The sequence below is a fragment of the Chaetomium fimeti genome, assembly GCF_033439085.1.
Source record: "Chaetomium fimeti strain CBS 168.71 chromosome Unknown B0H64scaffold_8, whole genome shotgun sequence".
Taxonomy (NCBI): Eukaryota; Fungi; Ascomycota; class Sordariomycetes; order Sordariales; family Chaetomiaceae; genus Chaetomium; species Chaetomium fimeti.
The window spans coordinates 305396-317882 of NW_026944336.1; the positions used below are offsets into that span (position 1 = coordinate 305396).

Here is a 12487-nt window from a genome sequence, read left to right on the forward strand (position 1 = left end):
AGTTGGGGGCCAGGCCGGTGGCAGAGCGACAGGGGCTCTCATGGTCTTTCTCACCACATGAGCACTGCCCTTCTGGTTCGGCGCTCCGGGATCCGATTCGCTGGCTTGTCGCTTAAACTGCAGATCTGGGTGGGATTGTAACGCGATTTTCCGTATGGTTCGGGAGGTTGGGAGGAAGGTCGTCATCAGAGCCTTGCAATGTCTGCTTGGGATTCTGGTATGGTTCCACTGAAACAACTCATTTTCCTTCTTCTTTTCTGCCAGCCTCGTCTTAGTCTCTCAGATTCTATCTCACTGTGTTACCTGCTGTCCAACTTCAAGCTTAATATCGTGCTCATCATGGACACGACCGCCTCGGACATGGGGCTCGATGCGTCAGGTAAAAAAAGAGCACGGCTGTCAAAATGGCGTCGGTGGTTCTCACGGCGACCGAAGCAGGAGAGTACAAAGACGGAAGCACATGAGCAACCCTTGTCGGGGCCAATCCCAGACAGTAGTGTTGTGGGAGAGAGGGGAGAAAACGCAACTACTCCTTCTCAGGCTAGAATTGAGCATGTGAACCATAGCCGAGTCAGCCCGGCGATTAGCAAGGACGAACGTGAAGACAGCGAGGCAAACGGTGGCGACGCTGCGTCCTCTGCAACGGGACCGGATGACGCTGAGACGGAGGAGAACGACGGCGAGGACGACAGCGAGGATAATAACCAGACCGACACTGAGGACGAAGAGGTCGAAGACGTCGACGAGGATGGCGACGCCGACGCGCAAACGAGGCCACTACGCGATTTCTGGGCGGAAGCATGGAACTCGGACGAGGTGGGAGAGCATAGAAGGGCCCTTTTAGAGGGTAGAAAGGAAGATCAGAGACCTGGTCAGGCGAATTCGAAGAAGCTTGTTGATGGGTTGATTGCAAAAACTCCGGACAAGGTGGCCACCTACACGGCACGGTGGGGATCTGATGTTGAGAAAACCGCCCTTGGCAAAGCGAGGTCTATCTTGGTCTCGGCCTTGACAGTCAAGGACCTCATTGATGCCGGCCTCAAGTTCGATCCGACAGGTTATGGTTCGGCCGCCTGGGCTGTCGTGTCCTTTGGTCTCACGGTAGGAAGTTTCGGCTTTTGCAGGCTCAACGGGAAGAATGAGTCGATGCTGATCAGGTCTCTTGCCACAGTTGGTGCAAAACGACAAGGAACGAGTCGATTTAACGTTCGAAGCCTGTAGCCACTTGGCCGATTTGATGGCGAGGTACACTCGAATAGAAGCTCATTACTGGGAACGGAAAGTCAAGAACGGAAGACCACTCGAGGACGCCATGATCAGGGTGTATACAGCCATCTTGGTGTACGCAGCCGAGGTTCAGGGTTCGATCGAGAGTAGCATTTCGAGTCAGTGGCCACCTTCACATGCCTACAAATTAAAAGGCGATCATTGACAGCTGACGGATATCATCTTGATTATTTCCAGCTCGAATCCGGAAAAGCTTCCTCAGCTTGACCGGACAGCCCCTCAAAGATCTGAGGAGCACCGTTCACGAAGAAAATGCCAAGCTGGAGGAGTGGCAACGACAGATTGACAGGGAGCGTAAGTGCTGGTCACGTTTGTATTTCTGGGTTCTCCATTTGTAGATTGCTGATGATGTGGTAACACGTACAGGCGGAGACGATGCTATCAAGAAGTTGAAGAGCATCAAGAAGGATACAGACTACCTCTTGAGGCAGGTTGACGAGACGGCAAAGAATTCCTACAAAGCACTTGGAAAGGTCAACGAGGAGGAGCTCCGAGAGCTATACAGGTTCCTGATCGAAAAGGAAGGGACAAGCCAAGCCGTTATACACAAGAAACTACAGCGCGAGATCGATTGGTGGGAGAGCACTGGGGATGATAAATGGAAGATTGAGGAGAATAAAAGCAAGAGGAAAAGAGCTAGCCTGGTTGCAATGGTGGGTAGTTCTGAAGACGAGGAAGGCCAGGCGACCGAAGCCGGTGCAGTGACAGAAGGGGATAGCTCTGAAGATGATGACGAGACCCAGAGCGACGGGCTCGACGACCATCCTCCGCCGGGGGGAAACCTCGAGCATGACCAAGTCCAGGGCGACGAACTTGGTGATTGGTTACTCCTCCGCAAGGAGTATCTAGAGTGGAAGAAGTACCCACAAGGCGTTCTCTGGCTGTATGGGGACTGTACGTCTCCAGTGTACCCCATATCCAGACATTCTCTCATTCAGCTAACTCGTGGCGTGTATAGCCGGTTGTGGAAAATCGGCCCTGTGGTAAGTGAGCATTGAATCTGCTTTGTCGGCCAAGAATGTTGACAAGTGCGCAGCTCGACCATCATCACCAAGCTGAACAAAGCCTTTGTCAGAGACGGCAGCAACACGAAGGTGATGGCGTATTGGTACTTCAGCTCTGATCTTGACGAGACCAAGAGAATGGATCTCCTCCTGGTATCTCTCATCCGGCAACTCGCAAGCAAGTGTCAGGGGTTTCGTGATAATAAGTCACTCAAGTGGTTCCGCTCACATCAGGACTCTGGAGAGCTTCCAGATGATACTAACGAGCTCTTCAATTATTTGAAGAAGTTTATATCCAAGGTCGACAAGGACGTTTTCATCGTCCTAGATGGTCTGGACCAGGTTCCCGAACGCCAGCGCGCAGCCAAGACCGGGCCCCTTAAACTACTTGACATCATCAAAAAGCTCACGCGGCAAGGATATCCAAACTTGCACATACTCTTGGTCAGCAGAGACGAAAAGGATATAAGATTGTGTTTGGAGACGAATATGAAGGACATGCTGGTCTCTGTAGATGTCAAGCAGCAACTTGGTGCAGACCTCGACAACTTTGTCGAGAGGAAGTTAGAGGACATGCCGATTTTGAAAGGAAACCAGCCTCTAAGACAGGCTGTCAAGAAACGCCTCAACCATGGCCACGACGGGTAACTTTTGAATCCCTACCCTTCCTCTCCATCCCTTAACAGACGTACTGATATGGTTGCACAGCAACTTTCTCTGGGCAGCCTCAGTGCTCAGCCAAGTCTCCCAATCCCTTGACGCAGAAGAGATCCGGGACGTACTGAATAAGATCCCCGACAACATTGTTGGAATGTACCAGACCGCATTGGAGAAGGTGGCAGCCAAGGACACCAAACGGATGAAGCTCATCTTACTCTGGATGCTGCGACAACAACGACCTCTCTCGCAAGCCGAACTTGCCGCAGCCGTCGGGCTTCACAGCCCCAGCGTGGTCACTGACATCTGCACAAAAGTGCTTATCCAGACATCCAAGCAGAGCGTAGTTGTGGCTGGCCAAGAGCGAGATCTCGATGTCTTTCGCTTCACCCACTTCTCGGTCCAGGAGTACCTAGAGGCTGTTTTTGTGGGATCACAGGAGAAACTTGGGACCAAGCTTGAGAAGGTCGACCGCTTCAGATTCCCCCTCCCGGCAGACGCGCACATCCAGCTGACAAGACGCTGCTTGGCTATCCTGTCGGCCTGTTTCTCGAGCCAGAAGGACAAAGCCGCGATAACGGATGACGGCCCCGGCTCGGACTCTGACGCTAGCGCTTCCGGCTTAGACACTAGCCACGGTGATGTTACTGCTGCCAGTTCTGATGCCGAGGACACCGATTACCTCTACGGCGACTGGGGATCGTACACCAGCACCAGCAGCAGCATAGCAGACAGTAAATGCACCGAAGGACCAGCCCGGCGTTATGCCGCCGAGTATTGGTTTCACCACTATAACATGGTCGACAAAAGGAAAGCATCAAGCCGCCAGATCAAGGATCTGGACGCCGAGATCTGTTCCCAGCTCCTGCTGGATAACAAGAAGCTGAGGTTCTGGCTCAAAACATACGATCCAGAGGGTGGAAAAGATGAGGACGTACCCTCGCCGGTATATTACGTTGTTAAACTCGGGCTAGAAGGGATCCTGGCGCAGATTATCACACAGTTTGGGCGGCCTCGAAACGATACCGTCGATCGGAAACCTATACTCGACTGGCGCGGGAGCGAGGGAACCGCCCTTCAGCTCGCGGCCCATCTAGGTGACTCGGATGCACTGGACGCCCTGATCGAGCACGGCGCCGACGTCAACTCGGAGAAAGGACTGCATGGAACGGCGCTGTACGCTTCGGCAGCCAGGGGCGATGAAAACGCTGTCAAGCAGCTCGTTGACGCCGGTGCAGTTTGCACCGGTACCGAAGATGGACCTCTCGGCAATCCACTTCATATTGCGGCATTCCGGGGTCATGACACCGTCATCCGGCTGCTCCTCGACCGCGATAGAGTGGCTGTCGACCACCGCGCGGATCCATTCTGCACCGCTCTCCAGGCAGCGTCCGCAGCGAGGAAACACACAACAGTGAAGCTGTTGCTGGACCACGACGCGGACCCCAACATTGTCGGCGGTTGGCTCGGGACAGCTGCCCAGGCTGCGTCAACGCATCTCGGGTGGCCCGGTAACGACGACATCGTCGAGACTTTGGTGGCCAAGAAGGCCGATTTCGTCACCGGGCCCAGCTTTTGGAGCACGGCGTACAAAAGAGCGAGTTTCCGAGACGAAATGGGGCAAGAACTGATTTCGAAAAGCTACCATAGTCTGCTCCTCCAATATCGAATCCCGAACTCAGCGGGACTTCACGAGCTCCAACACCCGCAACGACTCCTTGCGGTCGCCATCTGCCAATGGACCCTCCCCGCGGACAGACTTGTGAATTCCGACCCCGTCTTCAAGGGTCTGCTCTGCCGGGTCCCTTTCCAAGACCAGCTCGATGCTATCAGACAGGCTATTCCTCGGCTGGAGCTCACCATGCAGCATGTGCGACACAAGGACTTCTTGCATAAAGCCTTATTCTGGTCCGGAATCAACTACATACTCAACCGATTGCCGCTTTTGATCAACCAGTGCTTAGGCCAAGTTCGCAGGCAGCTCCGCTACGAGCCTGAGGAAAGCGCGCGGGTTCATGCGTCGCCCGCGCTTCCTTTGCGGTGGGCATTCAAGGAGTTTGAGGACGGATACGAACCCTGCTATCAAGACGCATGGCCTCGCCGAAGTCTGATCTCCGGGTTCCGGATGAGAAATCGGCGGAAACAGTGGAGGTCTCCCTGGGGCGAGGACAGTAGAGACCAGATGAGCTCCTTAGCCAGGAGCGACCTCATTGCCGTGGACCTCATGCACCGGAGGCAAAGACACAGACATCTCGAAGAGGCCCTTTTGACCACTTCCGGATATATAGACCCGGGAGAATCCGGAGAATCTAGAGAATCTGCAGCACACAAAGAATTGCAGTTGGCCTCAGAACCAGGCGTCTGGGTTATGAGCGATATTCTCGATCTGGTCAAAGATCTCCTGGTCTACGGCGACCGCTGTGTCCGCTATCAAGATGCCGTGTCTGACGCAACAGAGACAGCCGCCCTGGGACACCGAAAGCGTATCGAGGACCTAACGTTTGAGCTGTTCTCGGTAGTCATTCGGCTCGCCTTCCTGGTGGGCGGCCGTATTGAGGCTGTCGACCTCCAGCTGCTCCCCGACCCCGTTCGGCTACTCACTGCGGTTCGGCTTAAGCGGATCAAGCAGCTCGACGCTATGTGTGAACAAGACTTCGCCTCCAAAAGCCCATGTGGCCGTGCTCCCGCCGACAACCACGCGGGGTTAAAGGCTCAGGAGATAGCCGCGGCGGTGGCTCGGCAGGTTGAACAAAGTATCGAGGGCAAGCTTGCGTCCTCCCGGGCCGACATGGTCCGTGAAATCCAGAGTCAGGTCTCAGGCGTGGTCAAAGAGGAGGTCTCCCGCTTGGTGGGACAAATGCAACAGGGTCTCGAGGAGAAGATGGACGAAATGCAGCGCCAGCTCGCCGAAGTTCAGGAGACGCAAGCACGGCGTGGATTACTCTGGTAATGGCGTCCGTAGTTCAGGATATATGCTGTCAGAGAGGCCTTATTTACCATCTCATTCCAAGGGGTTAATAATAAGCAAACTAGTGCCAGTCAAAGCCCGAATATAAGAGTGTGGTATCAGCCCTCTACTTAGTAACTTGAGCAAGCAGCAACTATGTGGCTATTTTCACTACCAGCTTCTGCGCGCTGATATTGCATATGATGTCGCAGGTTATCCAACCCACGTATCACTACCTCCAGCCACCCGCCCAGGGCCCCGGGTGCCACATCCTTGGCTGGATGACTCTTGAGCTTACAAGGCTAATGAGCTCCTCCGCCAGGGGATACCACGTACGGGTGAACACGCGAGCCGACGGGCCGGCCGGTTGGCTGTATCCATCGCCGAGTTGCACCGGCTTAGGTACCTAATTATGTTATTATACTCATCATTAACGGACTGAACACGATCATAGGGCGGGCAGCGTCGGTTCCTGGTCCTGTTCATTGGTTATTATTATCTCATTTCCCCTTCATAGTTACCCCATCCCTCTTTTGTGTTACTAAACAGGTTAGAGTGATGCATGTATCCAGCGTCGAGACTTTGAGGTGACATGTAAGAACGACGAGGCTGGGCCTCGGCTTCCGGGTGTGATGGTTGAAGGCTTGGAGAATGGTATTGAACTTCCGCCGAGACAGCGTTACTTGCGAGTTTGTGTGGCAGCCAGCTTCCTTTTCTAGCTATGATTGGTGCAAGGATTACGAAGGAAAGATAGGTAGGGGAAGAATCACGCAGTGGAATGTGGCACAGCGCAATCGTCCTCCCCCCCCCCCCTTCTTCTAAATGCTCATGCTTTCGCCCCTTGTTCCAGTTAGCGTGGTGACACGAAATATTCAGCTCTCGCTTACTTAGACCTGACAGAACCCCGCAAAGAACCCCTCCGTCAAAATAGGCTCCCATCTTTCAGCTTCGCGTCGAACCCAGGCCTCATTACCTACCTTACCTATCCAGGGGAGTTAACATCTAATATCAGTGTATTACTGCCTCTTCTCCCCTCACAATCTGCTTCCTGACTTGACAACGGCAACCGGCCATTCCCGCTCATGGGTCACGGCAACATGGAAGACGGCGGAGGGCATGGCACGTCGCCGAGCCTCTGGGAAGCGGCATTTGATGCCTTGTCGGCCGAGGACCAGAAGGTTCTTCAATTTGCCCGCACCGACGTGCCACTCCAGCCCTCGGAAATTGTGCAGGTAGTGGAGCAAAAGAAGCTAGAATGCGTCAAGAAGCAATGGGTTCTCTACACTAATAAGAAGGGTGAAGAGGTGCTGGTCCGTGACGTGCTCGGCAAGGTGGTCGACTACATCGACAGGTTCAAGGAGGTGGCCGACACCGCAGTGCACTTCGATCCCGGCCATGCGGCGATCCCTTGGGCCGTGATAAGAATGCTTCTCCAGTCGGGTGTGAACGACAGTCAGACGTTTGGCGCCATGGCCGACAGCCTCGAGCAGATTTCGTCTATCATTGTTCGATATACCGACTTAGAGACTAGGGTCCTCATCCGGACCTCCGTTCTCACCGGTCAGCTCTCTGCGGCCATCCTCCGGCTCTACGGCTCGGCGTTAGAGTTTCTCGCGCATGCCTGTCGGTATTACGGACAGAGTACCCTGAGTGAGCTTAAGCTATCCTTATTCCAGCACAATATGATGGGTATTTTGAGTTTCTGACCGATCCCGTAGAGCGAGCGTTGAAAAGCATCGGCAAAACCGCCAAGATGATGGTCGAAGAGCCCCTGTTCCGTATCGAGAAAGACGAGGAGGCCGTGTACAAGCTCGCGTCTCTAGTGCAGAACGAAATCTCGGGCGTCAAGCTGGATGATATCCTTAGGAGCATCAAACAGAGCGTTGAGGGCTTCCACACGTTTAACGAGGAGCGGTGCAAACGCTTGTCGGCCTGGATCAACGGCATTGACACCAAGAACACGTATGAAACAGCGCTACAATACCATCACGATGGCACCTGCGAGTGGGTTCTAGAATTGGACCAGTTCCGTGCGTGGGAATCCGGCGATGCGGGCGACCCAAGTGACTCCAGGCTTCTTTGGATTCACGGACCGGCGGGCTTTGGAAAGACGTTCATATCAGCATGGGCGATCCGACATTTGCAACTGGAGAATAAGGCGCCGCTGTCGTATTTCTTCTGCGTGGCCGACAACCAGCTGACCCGTGACCCGTACGCCATCCTACGATCCTGGCTGGCGCAGATACTGGAGCAGGACCCATCGGTCGTGTCGGCCATGGACACCGTCTACCAAGCACGAAACAAGGAGCAGACGCTAACACACCAAGGCCTATGGGAACTGTTCGTTGCCGTCGGCTCGGCTGTCGAGGGTTGCACCTTCGTCGTGGATGGCTTTGACGAATGCACCGACATTGACACGGGAGCCCGTTACCATCATGACGACCCGAGAAATCTCTTTCTCCGGGACTTGGTCTTGAACCTGGCAAAGACTACATCGCGGGTTCTAGTAGTTAGCAGAGACGTTCCTGATATCCGGGAATATCTAGGGCAAGACACGTCACCAAGCGGGGATTCAGACGTCCGGAAGTTGGAATACGGTATCACGGCCAAAGACACCACGGCCGACGTAGCGTCTTTCTCGGAACACATGGTGAACACCAAGCTGCCCAAGAAGAAGGCGGAAATACGGCAGAATATTGCCGCGAAGGCGGCCCAGCGGAGCGAGGGCATGTTCCTCTGGATCAAGCTCCTTGAGCGGGAAATCACACCGGGGCGGAACGTCAAGGAACTAGTCAAGGCAGTGTCGGAGATGCCCTCAGGAATCAGCGAGGCCTACTCTCGCGAGCTCGAGAAGATCGTCCAACTCCCTCCCGACGAGAAGGAAAAGGCCGTCATGATCTTGCGATGGACCCTCTTTGCCATCCGCCCTCTCCAGGTAAAACAGCTAGCTGAGGCACTTGTTGTGTCGGATGAGAATCTCAGCGAGTATCCTGAGGACGACCTCCCTGACTGCTGGTCTGACGGCTTCGTCGACGAGGACTACACCAAAGAGATGATTCTCGGCCGGTGTGGGTCACTCTTACAGCTGAGATCGACGTCGTCCCAGCAGCCGCTTGCCGACCACACGGTTCACTTCGTCCACTTCTCCGTCAAGGAGTACCTCTCCAAGTCCTCCTCTCAACGCGCCGCTACCGCCAACCGATGGGTAGCGGACCTCGGTCTCGGCGACCCTGCCGCCGAGGAGGCCCGTCTATCCAACATATGTCTTCGATATCTCACGCTCGACAGATTCGAGGATATCCCGTCCGACACACAGGTCTACCCCTTCCTTTCGTACGCCGCCTGGGCCTGGTACTTCCACAGCTTCCGTGACAAGCCCACACCGTCCCAGGACATCATTGACCGAACCCAGCGAGCCTTTGACCCAACCACGTCGAGCTGGCGGGTCTGGACGCCCCTAATGGAGGCCAAGCTCGCCGACTCGGACGCCGAGGAATGGAGCTTTGGAGAGCCAAGCTCTAGCGAGGTCGGCAGCTGGGAAGACGACGACGACAGCAATAGCGGCGACGGCAACAGCGACAACGACAACAACAACAGTGACGATAATGGCAACGACGACAATGACGGTGACGGCGATGAGAACCCGCCCGCAGCCTGGACAGTCCAGAACCCCATCTACTACGCGTCCCTCCTCGGTCTCACCGACGTGGTCCGCTGGCTCGAGGACCAAGGACTCGACTGCAACTGCGCGGGCGGCCGGTTCGGCTTCCCCTTGCAAGCCGCCGTCGTCAGCGGCAAGGAGGACCTCATCCGGCACCTCCTCAACCGCAGCGCCAGCGTCTCCCAGACCGGCGGACAATACGGCGCCGCCATCGTCGCGGCCGCCGCGCAAGGTAACCCCACTACCGTCCAACTGCTGATCGCGGCCGGCGCGGACCTGAAAGCCGCAGACGCAGGCGGCCTAACAGCTCTACATTATATCGCCAAGCGCGGCGACCTCGAGACTGCACGGCTGCTCGTCGAGCACGGGGCAGACATCAACGCAGCAGCCACGGCAACCCCACAACAACTAACACCAATATCCCTAGCATGCTTCTCCGGACACAGCCAGCTGGTCTCAGCCCTCATCGACCTCGGCGCGGACCTAGCGGCAGCCATGTCCGGCGCAGCAGCAGCCATGGAAGTCGCCATCGGCAACCGCGACGCCGCCACCATCTCCGTGCTGCTCTCCAAGGGCAACGTCTCCCCCAACATCCCCTTCCCCAACGGCTGCAGACCCCTCCACTGCGCCGTCGGCCAGCCCGCCGTCGTCAAACTCCTCCTCGCCCGCGGCGCCGACCCCAACCTGGCCCAGGAGGCCAACAACGCCTGGGTGCCCCTGTACCTGGCGGCTGCGGTCGGGGATGTTGAGTCGGTTGAGGCGCTTCTGGACGGCGGGGCGCACGTCGACGGCAGGTCGAGTGATGATGAGGGTGAGCTGTCCTGCAGCACGACCTCGCCGCTGCAGGCCGCGGTGGGGAACAACAACCTCGCGGCGGCCAAGGCGCTATACGCGCGCGGCGCGGATCTGGACCAGACGACGCAGGGCGGGTTGACGGCCTTGTTGATTGCCGTCGGGGATGACCTGCTTGATGTGGCCGCGTGGCTGCTTGACGAGGGGGCTGCGGGCAGCGGGGTGTGGGAGCACACGCAGCAGACGGCGTTTGATCTTGCTGTTGATGGTAGTAGTGGGCCTGAGATGGCCGAGCTGCTGGTGAAGAGGGGTTGCTTCCGGGCTCGGGTAGCGAGGGACGGTGGTGAGCCCATAGGTGAGGGGACTCGGGGGAGTAGCACGCCTGCCGTCGCCGCCGCCGCCGCCGGGGAGTGTGTCAGCGATGACTTGGTCATGCTGGCGTACCATGGCGCGTTAGAGGAGCTGAAAGCGGTGCTTTCCCGGCAGACGCTGCCGCATCAAATTCTCGGTGAAGCGATGCGTGCTGCGGCAGCCCGCGGGCATGTGCGTGTCGTTGACCTCCTGATACGCCGCCACGGCGCAAGGGTCAATGTCCAGGACATCAACGAGCGAACGGCCCTGCACTATGCAGCGCGGCACCTCCATAAGGAAGTGGCCGATCTGCTCGTCGAGCACGGCGCGAGCATTGACGTCGAGGACATGAATGGGTCGACGCCCATCGACTTGGCCGTCGTGCACGGCAAAGACGCAGCAGGGTTTATTCAAGAACATATGGACAACTTCACCGTGGGCCTTAACCGCCGACCCTCGATCTTGACTGCTATCACGCCAAATCAAGCCACCAACCTGACTGGGATGGGCGTTAGGAAGGCAATCTCGGGGAGGTGGCAGGGGCATTATGAGTGCCTAGCGTGGGAAGAAGGGAGGCGCGATTCCTTTTCTCTTGACATTCCCTCCGAGGCGGCAAGAGACTCTCGGCCGTCCACCTTCTCGATGGTGGGGGAGGATATAGTCGGTCCCTTTGATTTCCACGGGTTTGTTGACCCCATTGGGACGGTCTGGTTTGTGAAACTCTATCAACACCATGGGTGGTTGTATCGCGGCCAGGTGGATGTTAAAAAGGCGGTGTTGAAGGGGACTTGGGGGAGCAATCGGAAGTTATGGTTTGGAACGTTTGAACTTAAACGGATCGACGACTGATGACATGGATGTGGGAAAACCATGCAGCCAAGGTCTCGGTGGTGGTGGCATTGCAGCCAGGACCCAAACTCCCGCGCAGCGGTTATAGATAGGTATCTTCAGCCCGGTACGGTAGCCGCACCCGTTCCGCACCGACACTTAAAACGCTCTCTTATTAGTGAGCAACAGTCTATTCGCTTCGTTTGGTACGTGGGCATTGCCTTTGCTGGGCTGGGCTGGGTTTCGGTCTGGCTTGAGAAGGAAGTCACTCTGCGGTCCAGGTTGAACAGCAAGTTTGGACTGGAGGAAAAGAAGAACAAGGAAGACGGGGAAGCAAACACGAACAACGAGCCCGGTCGGAGACTGATTCCCGGCTCTATCTCACGTCGTATCCTTATTTAGCTTTATGGCCATGATACGAAGCGTGATCCGGAGAAGGGACTCCTCCCTCAGAAGTCGGCATGGCAGAGGACTTCGAGATCAAACACCATCACTAGCTTCCGATTGCACGAGTTGTTGTCAACAATGCCACTTTGTACTCACACTCGGGAGCCGATGTTGGCTACCAACCATCCTTGTTCAGTGTAGGAGGTCCATGCCATGAGGTCAACGTCCCTAAGCGGCAGGGGTTGAGTTGACAGTCCGGCTCTTGATTTAAAGGCGAAGAGGGCCGCAGTACAAGAAGAGCAGCCGTAAAAACAAGCATCGACCGATGACGACCCCGTTAGACTCGCATCACACCATCGGGCCCCATTTTCAGGCGGAGAAGAAGAAACAAATGCAACCAAGACCCGGTCAATGATTTCCGGGTTCCTGGCCATTGTTGCCCCCGACGGGCTTGACGCATGCACACAGCAGCAAGCAGATCTCTTGAGAGAGGACGGAGAAATGGACATTAATATAAACATCGACTTGATCGGCAGCGAATGGGCATGCCCCCGCACGTCCGCCGCAGCTCAT

The 12487-nt window shown here is 56.1% G+C and overlaps 2 protein-coding genes across 2 annotated transcripts; both read left to right on the plus strand.

The window, feature by feature from the left end:
• Positions 1 to 2429: 2429 nt before the first annotated feature.
• On the plus strand, positions 2430 to 5898 carry B0H64DRAFT_329742 (uncharacterized protein; the record flags this gene model as incomplete). Its single annotated transcript, XM_062800893.1, has 2 exons — positions 2430 to 2935; positions 3000 to 5898. The coding sequence occupies 2 exons, from the start codon at positions 2430 to 2432 to the stop codon at positions 5896 to 5898; spliced, it is 3405 nt and encodes a 1134-aa protein (XP_062655300.1).
• A 949-nt stretch (positions 5899 to 6847) lies between these two features.
• Positions 6848 to 11587, plus strand: B0H64DRAFT_477975 (ankyrin repeat and SOCS box protein 7). The gene is made up of 2 exons (XM_062808232.1): positions 6848 to 7545; positions 7614 to 11587. Exons 1-2 carry the CDS (start codon positions 6978 to 6980, stop codon positions 11546 to 11548), a joined length of 4503 nt encoding a protein of 1500 aa, XP_062655301.1. The 5' UTR covers positions 6848 to 6977; the 3' UTR covers positions 11549 to 11587.
• Positions 11588 to 12487: the final 900 nt, after the last annotated feature.

Coding starts and splice junctions, on each gene's coding strand:
- B0H64DRAFT_477975 (XM_062808232.1), top strand. CDS start 6,978: ATGGGTCACGGCAACATGGAAGACGGCGGAGGGCATGGCACGTCGCCG. Junction 7,546..7,613: donor TTACGGACAGAGTACCCTGA/GTGAGCTTAAGC, acceptor CCGATCCCGTAG/AGCGAGCGTTGAAAAGCATC.